This window comes from Artibeus jamaicensis, unplaced genomic scaffold (genome assembly GCF_021234435.1).
Source record: "Artibeus jamaicensis isolate MK-2021 breed Jamaican fruit bat unplaced genomic scaffold, CSHL_Jam_final contig_519, whole genome shotgun sequence".
NCBI lineage: Eukaryota > Metazoa > Chordata > Mammalia > Chiroptera > Phyllostomidae > Artibeus > Artibeus jamaicensis.
Genome location: NW_026521871.1, coordinates 8,138,592 through 8,159,340, shown reverse-complemented (window position 1 = coordinate 8,159,340; position 20,749 = coordinate 8,138,592). Strand labels below are relative to the sequence as shown.

Here is a 20,749-nt window from a genome sequence, read left to right as displayed (position 1 = left end):
TTCTGAGTTTCATAACAGTTTTTAAAATATTCATAGCAGGCATAATCTTTCAGTTTTCGTTTTACTAATTCTTTGAAAGAATATCATATTGCACTCTTTTCCATATACATCTCTTTGAATTCCTAAAGTTTTCGTGTAAATTGTAAATCTTTTGAATAAAAACTGGACTAGATGCAATTCATGCCTTAAAACTAAAAGCCCATTCTTGGGAATATTAGATTTCTGTTAGAATGTGGTTCGTGGAGTTATGAAACTTTACTAAGTGGAGTTGAGGGAATTTTTTCTTTCTTTCTTTTTTTTCTTTAAAAGGTGAAATTACACCCTCTAGTGGAAATAGTGGTTGTTTGGTAGTGTTGTTTTTAAGGAAAACTTTTTGCAGCATGAATGCAATTTCCTGAATATTGGGAATGTTTTAGAAGTTTAGAATAAACTTGGAAACTAGTCTCTTGTAAGTGTAAGCTGTGTTTTAATGTGGGTTCTGGGCAGGATAGCTTTTATTAGATTCCTTAATCTATTCTTTTAGAGTTACATTAAAAAACAGTATCTCTAACTTTAATTACACTAGCTTTTACCTAACCATTATTTATCAAGGATGTGGAGAGCAATAACTGCATGCTTTAAATTTCAAGTACTGTGTTTGAACTATATACTTTTGAGGTGGCTCAAAGGTATTAGGGTAGTAAGTGTTCTTTAGGTAATGACAGAAAAAGAAGTGAAATTTAAAGATGTGCCAAAACCACAATTATGTGAGCATTTTCACCTTGACTTTCAGTGAAGGAGACCCTCTTAACAGTTGTTGAATGTTAACAAGTGACCTAGAGATAAGGCTTTACTCACCAATGTCTTTCCGTAAAAATATTTCTTTGCAGCTGCCAAGTGGTTATATAACTCCTTGATCCACCCCCCCCTTAATTACATTGAACTAGCTCTCGGACTCTTACTTATATTTGGTATATTTAATTGCTAATAAGTTGTACACAGTCATAGAATCAGAACATCTGAAAATGCAATAGGCTTTGAGATTGAAGCAGTTCCTCTTTTTTGAAATAGTGTGTGTGTGTGTGTATGACATTTTCAATACAAAAAATAAAAAGGTTTTTATTGTAGCTGTCATATCTGTGCAGCTAAGCCATTAAAAAGTATTTGCTATTGCCCTGGTTGGTGTGGCTCAGTTGGTTAGAACATCGTTCCATACACCACAGGGTCGGGGGTTCAATTCCAGGTCAGGGCACGTACCTACGTTGTGAGTTTGATCCTTGGTCAGGGTGTGTTTGAAGGGTAACCAATAGATGTTTCTCATGTCAATTTTTTTCTCTTTCTCCCCTCCCCTCTCTCTCTAAAATGAATAAACATATTTTTTGAAGATTTAGTTCATTTATTTTTAGGAAGAGGGGTAGGGAGGGAGAAAAAGAGGGAGAGAAACATGGATGGATTGCCTCTCGCATGCCCCAAACCTAACCAGCAACCCAGTGATGTGCCCTGACTGGGAATCAAACTGGTGACCTTTTCACTTTGCAGGATGACACCTAACACACTGAGCCACACCAGTCAGGGCAATAAACATTCTTTTTTTTTAAGTATTTGCTACTGACTAGATTGCTTTGTCTTAGTTTGGAATGAGATTGATTAGTTTGGAATGAGCTTGATTGGTTGGTTGATTGGATTGATTAATTTTTATAAAATTCAAGATTAAAACACTTGATGGATTCTTCAACTGTTGGTGCTTTTAAAAAAACTCTTATGAAGTATGAGTAAAAAGAAAACAAGTCAAGGTAACTTGGTTCCTATTATAGGGGAAGTTGCAGCTAGAGCCCCCCTGGTGGTAGTTCTGTAGCTCAACAAATGAGGCTAAAATGATATGGCCTATGTATTTTTTACAAAGTAGATTTATCAATTTCGAAAGTAAGATGCAGAATGGAATGTAATATAATATTTTCAGAATGTGCTAAAAATTGCTTACTCTTCAAAGGAATCATGCTGTTTATTAGAATCTCTTTTGTGATTTGTAATATTTAGGAGGCCTTACATCGTGAACAGATGTTGGAACAGAAGTTAGCCACACTTCAACGGCTACTAGCCATCACTCAAGAGGCTTCCGATACCAGCTGGCAGGTAATTCCAATTGCCTTTATTGTCAAGAAACATCTAAGCATAGTTTAATATTACCCTAAGATGTTGGTTAAACTAAAACTAAAATTTTGTAGCAAGCAAAAGCAGTTTTTTCCTAATGAAGAAATACTGAAAATTTAGCATTTTATACTGATATTGAACAGTTTCAATAGAAACTGTTCAAGAAAGATTTTCTTTCTTTTTTTTAGCAGTAGCAACCTTTTTGATGTGTTATTTTTTTAGTTACTCTGGGATTTTACTTATATTTGATTTTTCTTCAACAGGCTTTAATAGATGAAGATAGACTCTTATCCCGATTAGAAGTTATGGGAAATCAATTACAGGCATGCTCCAAAGTAGGTATTAATCTCAAGTACATAAAGAAAAATGCATAGTTTTTAATGTTGCTTCATTTTTTGACTGTCATTTGGAAAACATGCTTAAACATTTATACTTGCTCACCATTCTTTTTTATCTTTCCTTATTATGAGAAATTTCAAACATACGTACATATACGCAGAAAGAATTGTATAACGAATACCTGTGTACAACCCTTTGTCTTGTTTCTACCACAGTTGATATTTGTTGGAGAATCTGGGTCATTTGTCTTGAATAATTTCTCTCATTCTGGATTATTATTTAAACATTTTTATAGCTCCTCTTCCCACACCATAAAATGTATAGTTTGATCCAGGGATTTGATCTGATTTAGGTTCCGTTTCTTTTGCCAACACTCCTCATGAGTGGTATTGTATACTTTCACCAGGAGATACCATAATGTATAGTTGTCTTTCTTTTTGAGATATTAGCAATCATTGATGATCCTTGCCTAGATTCGTTATTTTATCAAGGATTGCAAAGATGGTGATGTAATTTTGTCACTCTTTCATTTATGAGCTGGATTACTTCTATAAGAGAAACTTCCCATAAACCATTTGGTTACCCTGGGGTACATTTTCTTTAGGAAAAAAGCAGGATAAGTGATTTTGTCTCTTTATTTACTAGATTTCACAATAATGCATTGGCTCCTTTTCATCCACCATAGAACAACCATGAACTATTTTTCCCCCCAACTTAGATTTAAATATATTTGGCATGTTTGACCTATTGGATTTGTCTTATTGATTCTCAAGTTACCCCATATTTGATCTATGAGAACTTCATGTTGGCATGTAAATCCTTTTGATAGAACCCTAGCAGACCTTGATGGCTTCCTGCTATCATATCAGACAAAACATTCCAGGCTCATCTGGTACATTTCCTGTCTTAGACTTGCAGTCAGCTCTTCCTTGTGGTGTTCTCATTTTTATTATTATTTTTTGGTTTAACCATTGTTTTAAAATGCTTGGACCCTTTGAAGGTAATAGGTTATTTTTGTCCACAACTATAAATATTGTGGCTTGCAGAGAATATGAAAAATAGAAGAGATAATTCACTTTGTATATTTGAGAGAAATTTTCAGTTTTCTTTTTCTCTTGGAAGTATTTATTAATATATTAAAGGCATAATTTACTAATGTACCTTTTTTTAAAAAAAGATTTTATTTATTTAATTTTGTAAAGAGGAGAAGGGAGGGAAAAAGAGAGGGAGAGAAACATTGGTGTGCAAGAGAAACACCAGTTGGCTGCCTCTTGCAAATCCCCAACCAGGACCTGACTGGCAACTCAGGCATGTGCCCCAACCAAGAATGGAACAGGCGACCTTTCGCCCTGTGGGACAACACCCAACCAACTGAGCCACGCCAGCCAGGGCTACTAATATACCTTTTAAATACAGCTTCTATTAATACAGGGCCAACATCATCTGTGTTTGGAGGTATCTTAACATAGAATTCACAGACCATCATAATGTGTCGTTTTTTCAAGTGGTAAATACTTTAAAAAAATAACTTGTCTATAATTATAAATATCTTTTTAATCCTAGAATCAAACAGAAGATAGTTTACGGAAAGAACTCATAGCATTACAAGAGGATAAACACAACTATGAGATGACAGCCAAAGAGTCCCTGAGGCGGGTTCTTCAGGAGAAAATTGAAGTGGTTAGAAAACTTTCAGAAGTTGAGGTATTTCAGTTTAACAAATATTAAATAGTAGTATTATTTTGAAATTTTTGTATAAAATCGCCAGTATTTCAGGACATTTTAAACTTGGGTATTATTTTATAGCTAGGAAATATTTTCTATCTGTCAGGTGAGGAGGAGCAGTATGCTGTTTTCATTGTCAGGAATTCTTAACATAACCAACGTAACCATGTGAGTCTGGTGATTATGGTCCCTAGTCAGTTATTGAAGAAGTAAAATCCTAACCATGCCATCTTATTATTTGCATTGTGCTTAGGATTCATCTTCCACACAGTGGACTGTGATATGTGCCATGGAATTGATCTCCTGCACCTTAGTTTGCTTTTCTTCCAGTTGAGGATAGTCAGTATAAGGCAGAGAATTTATACCAATTGTTCTTACTTTACCCATCCTCCAGAGAGGAAAACTGTATCTTAACTTTAAAGGTTCAAAGGGAAAATTATCTCTGAGGTCCTTTTTAAGTCTTTTACAAACAATGTGTCGTTCTCCTTGCTTTAAAAACAACCTTATTGTTAACAGGGATCATTCCTTCGAACCAAGGTAAAATTGCCACAGAATGGATTAATGGATTAATTGACTTAGTTAAAATGCCCATTGTAAACTAAATAGGAAACACACCTTCATATAGGGATAATTTTTATAATAGCCCCATCCTGTAGTGACTGATCCACTGTCATGTCATTAACTTGACATACAAGGAAAGAAAGTTGCCACCTGTTTTATAATTTTCTTATTAAATTGATCGCTGTGTGTTATTAAACTTGCTTTAAGGAATTGGTAGGCTTAAAATATCTTCAAGACTAAATAAAAGTAATACTTAATGATATAATTATATAAAGTTAGCATTCTCTCCTCTGTGTCTCTGCTTTGTGTGTTTTTGTTTTAAATTTTTAGTTATATTTTCTGTTTTAGAATGTACCTTGAGTAAATTGAAATCCTTACATTATTTAAATCAATTGCCTGTAAACTTGAATTGCAGCGAAGTCTGAGTAATACCGAAGATGAATGTACCCACCTGAAAGAAATGAATGAACGGACTCAGGAAGAATTAAGAGAATTAGCCAATAAATATAATGGAGCAGTTAATGAGATTAAAGATTTATCTGATAAATTGAAGGTATGTATTAACTCAACCTGAAAGTAATTAAGTTAATTGGCTCTAGCACACTGGATAGCTTAAGAATTTAGGTATTGCTAAATAGTTGCTGGTGTAAAATTTGGTAATGGTTGAAATTTATGGTAAAAATAAGGTGCTTATATTTCATTTAGCCCAAACCCCATTGCCATAGATCATTGAAAGTCTATCAAAGCTGGCATAGTTCTTTGGATGGAAATCAATAGTACTTGACAATAGGCAGCAAAACACAGGAGACTCAGACTTTTTTTTAAACTTGAACCTGCTTGTCTTTAGGCAGTCCCAAAGTAGGACCCAGCTGTTAGTGCTGGACCAAGCCCAGAAAGAACTTTGGAGTGATCTGCCTAAATAAAGTGTGTAGCTTCCTAGGGATGCTTTTGACTCTGCTTCAGCTTCAGTTCTCTGTAGCTATAGGACATGTAGGATAAGGACAAACCAAACCATACATAGTAGCAAGTTGGTCCTTTAAAATGTTATAACTAAGTTTGTGAAGACCCATCTTTCTATCATTCAAACCATGGATTGAGTGGCTAGAAAAGACATTTGTTAGAGCATACCTCCCCTCTTATGTGATTGGTTAACCTATAGTAGTTTCAAAGAGGTTATTTTGAAAAGTGCTTGTAACCATTATTTCTTTAGTAAACATAATTGTGTTTGAAATTTCAGAACAAGTTATATTTTAGAACTTACAAACTAATTGCAACAATAGTAACCTCATAGGAAAACCTTATTACCCTCTTTAAAAATTTGTTTTCCATTTTGACTGCTTTATTTCTGTGTGCTGAGCCTGCTTGCTTGCTGCAAGTTGTCTTTTTCCCTAGGTGATGTGGAGGTATGACCACATTGCAGATCACTTTTGACATCATTTTAATATTTACAAATATGTTCTATGATATTGAATATTCTCCTTAGAAGTTTCATGACTAAAAACAGTTCTGCTTTAGGTTTCTTAAAAGAAGTTAAGATTTGATTAAGTAACTGAATTTTCTGTTTCTTTCTCAACAGGTAGCAGAGGGAAAACAAGAGGAAATCCAACAGAAAGGACAAGCTGAGAAAAAAGAATTACAGCATAAAATAGATGAAATGGAAGAAAAAGAACAAGAACTCCAAGCAAAAATAGAAGCTTTACAAGCTGATAATGACTTCACCAATGAAAGGCTAACAGCTTTACAAGGTAATTTAGCTAATCCAGAAATTGACTTAATTTGATTTTTTCCCCTTTTTATCTGTGAAATATCTTTTTCTTGGACTTTTATTTACAGTACGGTTAGAACATCTTCAGGAGAAAACTCTTAAAGAATGCAGCAGCTTAGGTAGGTGTCATCAAATTTCTTAATTAAAGCTGAATTTTATCATTAAACTATTGATGCTTGCTATCTCACATTGGGTACTTTTTTTTCTTTTAGAGTGATGTTTTACATATTATGTATAGAGCATCTACACTCTTTCAGAAAATTTCCTTTAAAAAGATGCTTGATGGCCACCAGTGGGCACCATTGTTTAGTTTTTTGAGATGAATGAAAATTTCCCTCTGAGACATATCACTTAGAGATATTTAAATGAGAAAAATACATAAACAGCAGGATCCTTTTTAATTTTTTTGTGGTTCCTTGCAAAACTACTAAACAGCTGTAGCCTTTTCTCTGAGTTGCTAGAAGATGGCAAGTTGAACACTTCTTGTACAAATAAATTAAAGTGTTCTATACAGTCTTAAGTAGGATTACAAAATGCCATGGTTACACTTGAGACCAGTTTTTAAGTAATGCTTTCTTTGATCAGGCAATGATACACTGTCTTAATCCTAGGGATACAAGTTGATGACTTCTTACCTAAAATAAATGGGAGCACAGAAAAAGGTAGTGTAAAAAACTTAAATATTTTTCTTTCATGATATCCTTTTACTATTTAAAGCAGGATAGAGAGGTCAGGACTTTAAGGTTTTAAGTGTTTGGAATGAAAAGCATGCTTTTCAGAGACCATTGGATCCCTTTGTTTTGTAATTCTTAATGCTTCAATCTATAGTTGGGTATCCTTTGTTATATGGAAATTTTAGTTATTCAAATAATAAGAAAATAATATAGTTTTTCCCCCCATTAAATTTTTCAAATAACTATAATTTTCTTTCATCAAGTACTGCTCCTGGGGATAATTGGCCCCCCATTTTTAATATTTGTGCCCCAGCCAAGAGTTTATTTAATAGCCCATTGAGCTCTTGGGCATATCATAGAAACTGCTTTTTCATTCATTTGTTTCATTGATCAAAGAAAACAAGGTCATTTATTTCTGCCATCTGAAAAAAAAATTCTTTACTATTTCTTGGTACTATAATCCTTCTTTCTGGATAGTTTGGGTTATCTCTTGCCAAGATTTTATAACTACTATTGGTTTCCTTACTACTACTACAATAGGGTACTTTTACCCAATAGCTTCGAAATTCCTTCAGACATTCACAATCCTCCCTTCCCCACCTCTCCAACATTAATTGAGTACTAAATATGTGCCAGATTCTGCATTAGATGCTTAGAGTGCAGAATAAATAAAATTGTTTTCTCTGTTTGCAAATCTATGTGCCTCTCAGCTCAGTTTTTATACAGAAAGGAGTTAGTGGAAGATAGCAAGATTGATACCCAGAACTTCTTATTAAATAGTTTTTTTTTTCCATGTATCAGGGGATATCTTTATAGTTCTTGGGCAGCAGCCAAACTCTGATAAAGTTAGGAGGTACTTTTTTGGTTGTTTTTTGTTTGGTTGTTCGGTTTTTAATCACTTGCTGGAAAAATATGTTCAGGTAATTATGTATATGTAAACTGCAAGGTCAAGATCTAAACATTGAATATATAATGAATTTTGAGACTAAATTTTTTAAAGTTTTAATAATCATTGTTATTTGACTACTCTATATATTTTGCAAAATACATTGACACTTTAAAATTCCAGTTTAATTGAGTTTCAACTTAAAAATTTTTAAAGGTGTAGTTTATATTCATTGTACCAATATTACTAATTTCAGTTTTTTATATATATTTAGCAAAATAGGTAAAATGACTTAATTCTTATCTTCTAAAAGCTTGTCATCCTTAAATGAATTTGTTTTCTGTTATTATTTTGCCTCTTTCTGGCATGTACACTATTTATTCAAGTCCATCACCTTTTTATTTGAGCATGCATTTGTTAATATTAGTGTTAACTCAAGCTGAGAACATTCTAGTCCTTCAGTTAAAAGAATCCTTTTGTATATACTGAACCATCTTTATATTATTTAGAGTTGTCACATTACTGCTTAAATATTCTTGCCAGTTCCAATAGATGTATATGAGAACAGTTGGGGACAACTCCTTGATTTAAGACTGAATGAGGTATTTTGGGTACTTTAAGGTATTCCTTGTTATAATTATTTTTCCCTTGCTGGCGTGTTTGTTTTTGTACTATTGATAAATTGGGTAGTGTGAAAGTGACTAATTGAATGTCTTTAAAGAAACGGAGGCCCTGGTGGGGTAGGTCAATCGGCTAGAGCATCGTCCTAGTATGTCAAGGCTGTGGGTTTGATCCCCAGTCAGGGCACATACAAGAATCAACCAACAAATGCATCAGTAAGTGGAACAACAAATAGATGTTTCCTCCCTTCCTCTCTGTGTAAAAGTAGTAAGTAAATAAGTTTTAAAAATTTTTTTAAAGAAGCTTAGTAGTGAATATCTGGATATGTAAAAAGTTTCATTACACCAGATTTAGTTACAGAGTAGATTCTGGAATAAGATGGATCTATTCTGAATCATTTGTAATAAAATAACAAACCAGTTATCAAGTTCTCAGATTTACCAAAACCCATAGATAATGGGCTATTAGATATGATTTTAACTAAAATTACTCTTTAAATGGTAGTAAGACAACCGAATATAGATGTAAGAGAATATTTCAAAAATGGCTAGGGATCTTAAAGATTAAAACTCCTTCAGTAAACCCCATTTTTGAAATTAAATCTAACATAGTTGCTATAAATACAGGTTTATACTATAAATGTTTAAATATCTAATAAGCATAAATTGAACATATTTTAGTGGCTATAGAAAAGCACTGTCTAATACAATTATTGTGAGAGGCACATGCATAATTTCTTTCCCCTGTAGCCATTTTCAGACACCTTTATGACTTCTGTGTCTTTAAGGTTTGTAACATGGCTTTACTATTGCCAGCTTTCTCTAAATTTCTGCAGAAATATGACAGCCACATACATAATTTAAATTTTTTTGGTCACTACATTTTTTAAAAATATATTTTATTTGATTATGCTATTACAATTGTCCCATTTTCCCTGGTCACTACATTTAAATATAGAAAGAAACAGGTAAATTTTTCAAAATTTTTTTAGTATGGTTAATTTAACCCACTCTATCCAAAATATTACTTAACATGAGTTAATATTAAAAGATTATGAGTGAAGTATTTCACATTCTTTTTTTCTTAATAAGTCTTTGAAATCAGTCTATTTATTTCATACTTAGAGCACATCTCACTTTATAAGGGCTCAGTAGCCACATGTACCTAATGGCTACTATAATGGACAACACAGGTATAAAAAATCAAAATTGATAGGAAACTCATATGTAGAAATAAAACACATTTTAAGTATTGTGGTTCTCTGTTATGTTTCTGTATTTGTCTTTTTCTTTATTCCTCAACCCTATTTAGTATCATAAACACACTCCCCTCCCCCACTTCTTTTGGATTATCAGTGACATCTTTTATAGTTTTGGCAAAGTGAGTTCCCAAGGGCCAGAGTTCAAGTAATAGCGTATTAAAATGCCGTGATCCAAATCTTTTACATACATTATCTGAAAGACATTTCTCTCACATTTCTTAGGAAATGCCTTTGTGCAAGTCATATATGTAATTATCTTTTCATATAGTCTTGCATTTTATCTAAACTGGTGTAGCAAACATTTTAATATAGGATCCTGCTATTAAAATCAGAGTAGATGAAAGGATAATTTTTGGCTTGGTGACTCATGGTAGGATGTCCTGCATTAATAAATGTCATGTAAAGTCCTATGATGTTAGTGTGGAATTTGATTTTAAATAAGTTTTATAAAGTCCTTTAGTTAAAATTTGGTTTCAAATGAGTTTTCATATTTAACAGTGATGTTTATATAGTTTGAGTTCTAAAATGTTATAGCTTAGGTAGGAGTTATGTAAAACAACTTTTTCTATCTTAGTACTTACTATTCAAGTGAGGACTTCTGTCTTGGATTTTTTTGGCTCCAATTGGCAAATGCTATTTATTAGCCCTTTTTTTTAAATTTCAAATTTCTGTGGCAGTTAGTCTGTTTTTTTCTTTTTCTTTTTGGGGCTATATTGTATCTTTAAGCATGTAATGCATTGGTCTTAAAAACATGAGTTTTATTAACCTTTCTTCTCATGTTTTTGTCTTGTTCCATAGTGACTGTAGAATGGAGGCTCTGAACACATGTATCGAGATAAAGAACAGTGATACATTTGAGTATGAAAGTGAAGAAGGCTATCAGTAAGGGTGTCAAGAGAGGCTAACAAGTGATCAGAGTAGGAGATGCCTGCCTCTCAAGCAAAGTTGAGATGAAGAGGGTGGAGGTGGGTTGAGATGGAGGAGAAGAGAAAAAGGGCTTTTATAGAGTGATATTAACACATTGTCCTCTTTGACAGGTTTTGGTGCTTTCATACCCTCTAGATAGTCATCATGTTGGAGTATGTTTTTTAACAGTTACCTTTGTAAATGTATTTGGTAATTATGAAAGATAGAAATGTATAATTGAAGGATGTTATCCACACTTAGAAATTAACTCTTTGAATCAAAGTAAAGACTATAAAGGGCTAAAACTTTATTAAACTACTGTGTTAGATTTTAATTCTCTGCATCCATAAAAAAGTTCTCTTTGACCTGAGGAAAACTATTTACCAAGCTCTTCTTTTTAAATGTGCAGACATTAATTTTAATCATTTGGACAAAGATAAACAATGTAGTGTTTTGATTGTATACGAAGTACACACATTAAGTGACTCAAAAGGGAGACTGAAATGAAAGTGTAAAAATTAAAATAGCTGCATCATTTTCTTTGAAATCTTAAGGCATTGTTTTATGGTATTCTTAAAGTACCTTTTCCTCTTACTAAGATGAGTAGTTTTGAAGAGGAACTGTTAGAGAACAGTCATTTGAAAATTCAGTAAGAATAAATGTAAAATTTTGAAATTACTTAAGGTTTTTTATTAAGCTCTCATGGAGAAAAGTGTATTTGAAAAGTGTTAACAAACTTTTTAAAGCAATATACTTCTATGGTTTTCTTGAGCACTTTGGATAGAAACTGCACCTTTAAAAGCTAACCATTCAGGGTATAACTCAATGATTACGTAAGTACAATTTTAAGTCATTTCACTTCATTTAACTCTAAAATATGTCTACTCTTAGTATTAAAATATATTAAACTTTTATTAAGCTCATTCAGAGTTACCCATGTTGAAACATTTCAGTTTTTCTACCTTTGCTGTTGATTTTCAAAAACAGCAACAAACTATATCCTTAAAGGTGTTTCTTTCTTTATTAGAGCACTTGCTTTCAAAGAGTGGCGGGGACTGCACTTTTATTCATCAATTCATAGAATGCCAGAGTGAGTACAGAGTATTTTTCACATCGATTTTAATGAAGTCAGAGGCTATAATTGAAAAATGAGAGGAAAATGAAGGTCTCAATGTGTCTGTTATTTTAGTAGTACACAAAGGACCATCTTCAGACAGCACTGAACATTTTCTTACTGTTTATGTTTCTGTCTTTTGAAAAAATATTTCTGTTGCATTCACCTTCACATATGGAGATGAACATTTCATATTGCCCACAAGAAAAAGATAAAGTTTCAAGTTTGTTAATTAAAAGTCATTATTAATCCCTAGCTGATGTGGCTCAGTGGATTGAGTGCTGGTCTGTGAACCGAAGGGTCACTGGTTCAATTCCCAGTCAGGGCACATACCTGGGTTGCAGGCCAGGTCCCAGTAGGGGGTGCATGAGAGGCAACCACACATTGGTGTTTCTCTCCTTTTCTTCCTCTCTCTCTAAAAATAAATAAATAAAAATATTTTACAATTTTATTATCAAACAGGGAACAGAAGGTCACACACCTAAACTTAAGAGATATTAATAACCTTAATCTGTTTTACTTAAGTTTTAGTTCTGTCACAGATACGGATTTTGAGGTTCTTAAATAAAGTTCTTAAATAAAGCACAAAATAATTATTTAGTTTGGGCACTCAGATGTGGAGATGACCCTTAGGGTAGCCAGACCTTTCTAGGGAAGGAGTAGCAACAGATTGTCCTGTAGTCTGACATTCTACTGCCTCCCCGTGGGAAGCTGTACAAGGTTATCTTTAATAACATTTTAAAAAATAATATCTTTCCTGGCCAGGTGGCTCAGTTGGTTGGAGTGTTGTCCTGTACACCAAAAGGTTGTGGGGTTGATCCCTGGGCAGGGCACATACCTAGCTTTCGAATTCTTCCATCTGTGCCCAGTTGTGCCTGGTTGGGGCAGATATGGGAGGCAGGCAGTGGGTGTTTCTCTCTGTCTCTCCCTCCTTCTCCTCTTTCCATCCTCTCTTCCACCTTCTGTCTCCCTTCTCTGTCTAAAATCAATTAATATATCCTCAGGTAAGGACTTAAAAAAAAACAATAGTATTTTATAGATAGATCGGTTGGCTTTTGAGGTGATTTAGACCTCTGCTGAATTCTGAACAGAGTATTGTAAATTCCCTCTGTCCTGAAAATTATGTGGCTGTTTACATTTGTAATAGTCACACAGTTGAGATATTCTCTTAATCTTGTTAGTGACAAAGTTACTACTTGTAGTAAAGTTCATTGATGATATCTGATTTTTCCTGTCAGACACACAGTCAGGCATTTTTCTTTTCTTTGCTCTCTTTTTTAGAAAAGAGTGGTTTTCAAACTTTTTATGCTCGTGAATTCATTTTGTGGGTGTGCTCACATGTGTGGTGTGCCTCCCCACCCACCCCATCTCAGAGCACTTGGGGCTTATAAGAGTTACATCTGGTAATTATAGCAGACACAAACTCAACGGATCAAATGTCATACTCTTTAGAGATGCTTTAAGGGATTTCTTTAATAGTTTTAGAAGAGCTTCTGGTTTTGTCCATTTTAAAAACTATAAGATTGAGGCAAATTATTTAATAAATAGGACCTATTTTTTGTCCTTTCAATCTGTTTTGAAAAAATGTTTCTCATAAAGCAAAAATAAGTGCATCTTTTTATCTTTTTATTACTAATACTTTGCAGGAAATTGGCACAAGAATTTGGGGCAAAATAATTGTTACCCACTGAAACTAACTAAAAGCAATATATATATATACTACAAAAGCAGTATATGTAGTATAAAATATAAATCTTTAGGAGAATAATTTTATACTTAGTTTTATTGTATGTAAACATTTTTTAATATTTTTATTTTGAATTTTTGGGATTTATATTTTGAGCTCAACAAATGAAAACAAAATTATCAAAAGAATGTTTTACTAAGTTGAAATTTGCAAAAATCATTTAAAACATTATAAAATTTGTAAAATACTTAGCTGTAGTTAATGCAGAGCAAAGTTTGTTTTAAAGAAAAAGATGTTTGGAGACTTCTTCGGCATCATCATTTCAGGTAGAAAATGGACCAAACATTCAGAGGTAGAACAGAAGTCATGTAAATTATAGCAATCCCCTCAGTTGGAATAATAGCCAATACAGTGTTTACAGGGACTATGTAATGGCCTGGGAAAATTATAAATGTGATCATTAGAGGTGGGGTTGGGGATAAGACTATAAAATCCTGTACTTGTGGACAAAGTGTAAACCAAAGAATGGGAAAAAGAAAAAGTATTTCTAGACATTTGAATCCATTTGATTGCTAACTGCAAATAATGAAAATTGGACTGTAAGCTCAGGTAGCTAGGGATATTGTCCATTATAGAAATCTGTTTAGTTCCTGAGTTTCAGTAGCAAGAGGCTAGTTAATAACGATATCCATTTACATTAAAGTTTTCCAAACCTGTTTGGCTCCTTAAATTTGGATAGCCAGAGTTGGCATAGTAACAGTTACCTCTAGTTCGATTTTTTGTCACAAAGGAGATTGTAGTTTTTTTATGGCAAGCTGTCATTATAGAAATTGTGTTTAATAAGTGTAATGTCAAGCAAAGCAATTTCAGCAAAAATCTTCCTCAAGTGACCTCCTGAAACAATTTTGGATTATTTTTTGACAAGTGTGTCCAAACGTTTTTACTATTATTTTTTTATAAACATCTTAAACTGATTTATAATCTTGAACATGAAGTATATATTCTGTGAGTGGTGATGCTTCATATTCTTGTTTCCAGTTTTTTATAAAGCAAATGTTAAATACCTAGGTTCATTATTTACTGTGCTTGTATAGTATATATTCACCTTATGTTTTAAAAATTAGAAAGTGAATAGTTAACTTTCGTAGTATTCCGCATGTCTGTTTTTAATTTATTGAGAGTTTTAACTGAATTTATTTCAGTTTATGTGTATGAATCCATAAGAGATTATTTGGTTGTTGGTTCTCTCAGTTATTTAGTGATTTCGAGGAAATTAAATGAGTTGGAATGTATTTCATTTTGCTTTCTTTTTATGATAAAGCGCAGTGTTTCTTATTCTTTTTTAGGAGAAAAGCTTTTAATCCCATCAAAGAGATTGGATTTGAACAGATTTAAATATAATCTTTGCATAATTCCAGAACTTTAAATTTTCTATATGAAAATATACCATATAAAAATCTACAATTAACCAGTAACTTTAGTAAAACTTGCTAAACAGCCCTAGCAATATTTCCTTCTTAAGAGTTTCAGGCATGAAGATTAGTTTTTGTTTGTTTGTTTGTTTGTTTGTTTTTAAAGATTTTATTTATTTTTAGACAGAGGGGAAGGAAGGGAGAAAAAAGAGGGAAAGAAACATCCATGTGTGGTTGCCTCTTGCAGGCCCCTCACTGGGGACCTGGCCTACAACCCAGGCATGTGCCCTGACTGGGAATTGAACCGCAACCCTTTGGTTCACAGTCCGGTGGTCAATCCACTAAGCCACACCAGCCAGGGCATGAAGATTAGTTTAAGAAGAAATCTATATTCCATGTTCCCTGCAAATTTTGATTACTGAAGGTTTACTGTGAAACTTAATATGTTGATTGTGTTCTGCTAAATATGCTTTCTCAGTTAAATTGTGAATCTCTAATTTCATACATACATCTTCAACTCTATCGTTTGATTAATTTGTATGCTTAGTGAAAAGATAAAGGTTAGCTCTGACTGGTGTGACCCAGTGGATTGAGCACTGGCCTGCAAACCGAAAGACTGCCAGTTTGATTCCCTGACAGGGCATGTGCCTGTGTAGCAGGCCAGGTCCCCAGCTGGGGACATGCAAGAGACAACCAATTGATGTATCTCTCTCATATTGCTGTTTCTCTCCCTCTCTCTTCCCTCCCTTCCCCCCTTTCTAAAAGTGAATAAATAAAATCTCTAAAAGAAAAAGAAAAGATAAGGGTAAAAGAATCTAAGGGCTTGGAGACCTACCAACATTCATGGGCATAGAGTGAAAGACAGCCTTTTATGGACTGTTGCCTGCCCCCTGGACTTCTCTTTTACTGTCTGTGTAGGAGAGGGTACAGGCATCATTGCCAGATACTGTAGAAACTTTCTTATAAGATCTGCTTTGTAGAGATACATCATGCTCTCCCCCAAGGGCATCTCCCTCTTAACAGTGGAGTTAAAAAGTACCCTGAATTAATCATGTTTTTTAATTCTTTTTCTTGAAAATATATTATGTTGATTGTGCTATTATAGTTGTCCCGTTTTTTTCTCCTTTATTCCCTGCCATGCTGCACCCACACATACCAGTTTTCCCCAACCTTAGTTCATGTCCATGGGTCATACATATAAGTTCTTTGGTTTCTCCATTTGCCATACTATTTTTTTTTAAGATTTTATTTATTTATCTTTAGAGGGGAAGGGAAGGAGAGAGGGAGAGAAACATCAATGTCTGGTTGCCTTTCGTGCATCCCCTGCTGGGAACTGGCCTGCAGGGAACCTGCCTGCAACCCTGGCATGGGCTCTGACTGGGAATCGAACTGCAATTGTCTGGTTCGCAGGCCCGTGTTCAATCCACTGAGCTACACCAGCCAGGTGCCATACTATTTTTAATCTCCCCCTGTCTATTTTGTACCTACCATTTATGCTTCTTTTTCCCTGCATCTTTCCCCCCATTCTTTCCCCTCCCCTCTTCTCACCAATAACCCTCCATGTGATGTCCATTTCTGTGGTTCTGTTCCTGTTCTGGTTGTTGGCTTAGTTTCTTTTTTTAAATTTATTTTTAGGTTAAGTTGTTGATAGTTGTGAGTTTGTCATCGTTTTACTGTTCATAGTTTCGATTTTCTTTTTTTTTTTTTCCGGTAAGTCCCTTTAATATTTCATATAGTAAGGGCTTGGTGACGATGAACTCCTTTAACTTGAGCTTATCTAAAAAGCACTTTATCTGTCCTTCCATTCTAAATGATAGCTTTGCTGGATAGAGTGATCTTGGATGTGGGACCTTACCTTTCATAACTTGGAATCTTTCCAGCCCCTTCTTGCCTGTAAGATTTCTTTTGAGAAATCAGCTGACAGTCTGATGGGAACTCCTTTGTAGGTAACTGTCACTGTTTCTCTTGCTGCTTTTCAGATTTTCTCCTCATCTTTCATTTTGGGTAATGTAATTATGATGTGCCTTGGTGTGTGCTTCCTTGGGTCCAACTTCTTTGGGACTCTCTGAGCTTCCTGAACTTCCTGGAAGTCTATTTCTTTTGCCATATTAGGGAAGTTCTCTTTCATTATGTTTTCAAATAAGTTTTCTTGCACTTCCCCTTTTCTTTCTGGCACCCATATGATTTGAATGTTGGAATGTTTAAAGTTGTCCTGAAGGTTCCTAAGCCTCTCCTTGTTTTTTTTGAATTCTTGTTTCTTTATTCTGTTCTAGTTGAATGCTTATTTCTTCCTTTTTGTCCAAATCATTTATTTGAGTTCTGGTTTCCTTCCCTTTAATGTTGGTTCCCTTTACATTTTCCTATATTTCACTTTTCATAGCCTTTTTTCTGTGTTTTGTGACGATACTCAACCATTTCTGTGAGCATCCTGATCACCAGTGTTTTTGAACTGTGCATCTGGTAGGCTGGTTATCTCTTCATAGCTTAGTTCTATTTTTGAAGCTTTGATCTGTTCTTTATTTAGGCCATATTTTCTTGTCTCAGTGTGCCTGTTACTTAGTAAGGGACACAGCCTTAGGTACTTACCAGGGCAGGACAGCCCATGTCACTGTGAGGGAGGCATCCAAAAGGGAACAGTGCAACTTACTCGGCTCTTTGCTGACTTTCACTCACTTCCTCCACTGCCCACAAGCAAATTGGGCCCTTCTGGTACTGATTCCTGGGTAGGTGGGTTTGTGTACATTCTATGACTCTTGGGCTCTCCAGCAAACTCTCCTGTGAGACTGGGAGTTTCTCTTGCTACCTCAACCCCCACAGCTTTTAAAAGTCAGGTTTTGGATTTCTGGCCAAGATGGAGGCGTAGGTAGACACACTTTGCCTCCTCACACAACCGAAATATGAACAACAAAATTTTAGAAATAAAATAACTACCAGAACTGACAGAAAATTGAACTGTATGGAAGTCAGACCGCCAAGGAGCTGAAATAGAAACATTCATCCAGACCAGTAGGCAGGGTGGAGTGCGGTGGCTGAGCAGAGAAGGGTCAAAGCACAAGAAGCGGTGACACTGGGCGCACAAGGCATCCTGGGTGCACAAGCCAGCAGCTGGCAGACCCCGGGCGCAGGGTGGCCATGGGCAGACCCAGTGAAGTGGCGATTGTGAAGCGAGACACTGCACAAAAGGCGGCTAGCTGACCAGGCGGCATTCCCACATTCGCGTGCAGATAACTGGGGAGTGAGACAGACCTCACAACCCAAGGTACCAGCGCTGGGAAATAAAGCCTCAAAACACTGATTGAAAGCACCTGAGCAGGTTGAGGCACAGGGAGAGACTCCCAGCTTCACAGGAGACTTCGTTGGAAAGACCTACAGGGTCCTAGAATGCACACAAGCCCACCCACATGGGAATCAGCACCAGAAAGGCCCAGTTTTCTTGGGGGAAGTGGCAGAAGGGACTGAGGTCTCACAGAGAGCAGAGCAAGCACCATTGTTTCCTCTTGGACCCCACCCCCACATACAGGGTCACAACCCAGTGACCCGGGTTGCCCTGCCCTGGTGAACACCTCATATATAACAGGTGCAACAAGACCAAAAAAATGGCAGAAAAGGAAGAACAGATCAAAGCTCCAGAAATAATATAATTAAGCAACCAAGAGATAGCCAACCTATCAGATGCACAGTTCAAAGCACTGATGATCAGAATGCTCACAGAATTGGTTGAATTTGGTCACAAATTAGATGAAAAAATGCAGGCTACACTATGTGAAATGACAGAAAATGCACAGGAAACCAATAGTGATGGGAAGGAAACTGGGACTCAAATCACTGGAGTGGACCAGAAGGAAGAAACAACCAAACAGAAAAGAATGAAGAAATGAGAATCCAAAACAATGAGGAGAGGCTTAAGAACCTCCAGGACATCTTTAAACATTCCAACATCTGAATCATAGAGGTACCAGAAGGGGAAAAGGAAGAGCAACAAGTGGAAAACTTATTTGAATGAATAATAAAGGAGAACTTCCCCAATCTGGCAAAGGAAATAGACTTCTAGGAAATGCAGGAAGCTCAGAGAGTCCCAAAGAAGTTGGACCCAAGGAGGAACACACCAAGGCACATCATAATTACATTAGCCAAGATAAAAGTGAAGGAGAGAATCCTAGAAGCAGCAAGAGATAAAGAGACAGTAACCTACAAAGGAGTCCCCATCAGACTGTCAGCTGATTTCTCAAAAGAGACCTTACAGGCAAGAAGGGGCTGGAAAGAAGTAGTCCAAGTCATGAGAAGCAAGGACCTACATCCAAGATTACTTTATTCAGCAAAGCTTTCATTTAGAATGGAAGGGCAGTTAAAGTGCTTCTCAGATAAGGTCAAGTTCAAGGAGTTCATCATCACCAAGCCCTTATTATATGAAATGTTAAAGGGACTTATTGAAGAAAAAGATCAAAAACATGTACAGTAAAATGACAGCAAACTCACAATTATTAACAACCACATGTAAAACAAAAGCAAAGTAAGTGAACAACTAGAACAGGAACAGAACACAGAAATGGAGATCACATGGAGGGTTATCAACAGGGGAATGGGATGGGGAGAGAGAGGGAAAAGGTACAGAGAATAAGTAGCATAGATGGTTGGTAGAAAATAGATGGGTAGGGCAAGAATAGTATGGGAAATGCAGAAGCTAAAGAACTTACACGTATGGCACATGGACATGAACTAAAGGGGGGGATGTGGGTGGGAGGAGTTGTGCAGGGTGGAGGGGAATGAAGGGAGGGAAATGGGACAACTGTAATAGTATAATCGATAAAATATATTTTTTTGAAAGTCAGGTTTTGAGGCTTTATTTCCCTGCACTAGAACCCCAGGTTGTGCAGTCTGTCTCACTCTCCAGTTGTTCCGTCAGGTGTATGCAAATGTGGGACTGCCCTTTCCACCACCTCACCCACCTCTGTCCTCCAGCCATTGCCTTGCCAAGAATCCTGTCCACCCTGGCTGCCCATCTCCAACCCTCCTACCAGTCTAGATGTATATTTCTTCTTTAATTCCTTGGTCGTCGGACTTCCATACAGTTTGATTTTCTGGCATTTCTGGTTATTTTTTGTTTTTAAAGTTGTCCTTTTTTTGGTTGTGAAGGAGGCAAAGATAACTATCTATGCCTCCATCTTAGCTAGAAGTTGTCTTTGAATTCTTAATCTGTGCTTATTAGGAGAACTAACATTTTCTTAATTATTATTATTATTTCTAGTTCTCTTAATGTTTCTTGTCCCAATAGTTTTTTCCTGATTTAAAAAAAAATTTTCTCGGTGCCTCCCACCCCATTTTGAAATCACAGCCACTATCTGTTTATGCTTCTTTCATTCCCTCCTCCCTTCTGTTAGGGCTTTGTTCTCACATAGAAAATGAATGCATTGAACCAGTTTTGCTCTTGTGATTGTTTACTTTTCATTACTCTATGAGATGATACTCTTTGAACTATCTTTAGATTATTCTGATTACATATTCTACTTGAATCAGATTTTAAATTGATTTTTAAACTTTTATTTTCCTAAGCCAAAGCAGTTTATTTATGACAAAGAATAGGGAATACTTGGTGTGGTACCCTCCCTGCTCATAGTAGTTTATATCCTCATTATAAGAAAACTCCTAAGTTTAAACTAGATGTTACTAA

The 20,749-nt window shown here is 35.3% G+C and overlaps 1 protein-coding gene and 1 non-coding gene across 41 annotated transcripts in view; one reads left to right on the top strand and one right to left on the bottom strand.

Moving 5' to 3' along the window:
* The window catches only part of SLMAP (sarcolemma associated protein), a 155,112-nt gene that overhangs the window by 81,621 nt on the left and 52,742 nt on the right, over positions 1–20,749 (top strand). For 10 of the 40 annotated variants that reach the window (XM_037137329.2, XM_037137337.2, XM_037137351.2 and 7 more), the window contains exons 7-14: positions 2,017–2,112; positions 2,394–2,465; positions 4,033–4,173; positions 5,171–5,308; positions 6,332–6,500; positions 6,589–6,639; positions 7,132–7,182; positions 11,896–11,958. In XM_037137329.2, coding sequence (XP_036993224.2) covers positions 2,017–2,112; positions 2,394–2,465; positions 4,033–4,173; positions 5,171–5,308; positions 6,332–6,500; positions 6,589–6,639; positions 7,132–7,182; positions 11,896–11,958 — 781 coding nt within the window. The remainder of the gene's footprint in view (positions 1–2,016; positions 2,113–2,393; positions 2,466–4,032; positions 4,174–5,170; positions 5,309–6,331; positions 6,501–6,588; positions 6,640–7,131; positions 7,183–11,895; positions 11,959–20,749) is intronic. The other 30 variants (XM_037137353.2, XM_037137355.2, XM_037137356.2 and 27 more) reach the window with 7 other exon arrangements.
* LOC119043419 (small nucleolar RNA SNORA33) lies at positions 9,443–9,567 on the bottom strand. The gene has a single exon (XR_005081401.1). It is a non-coding gene; the product is annotated as a small nucleolar RNA SNORA33 (small nucleolar RNA).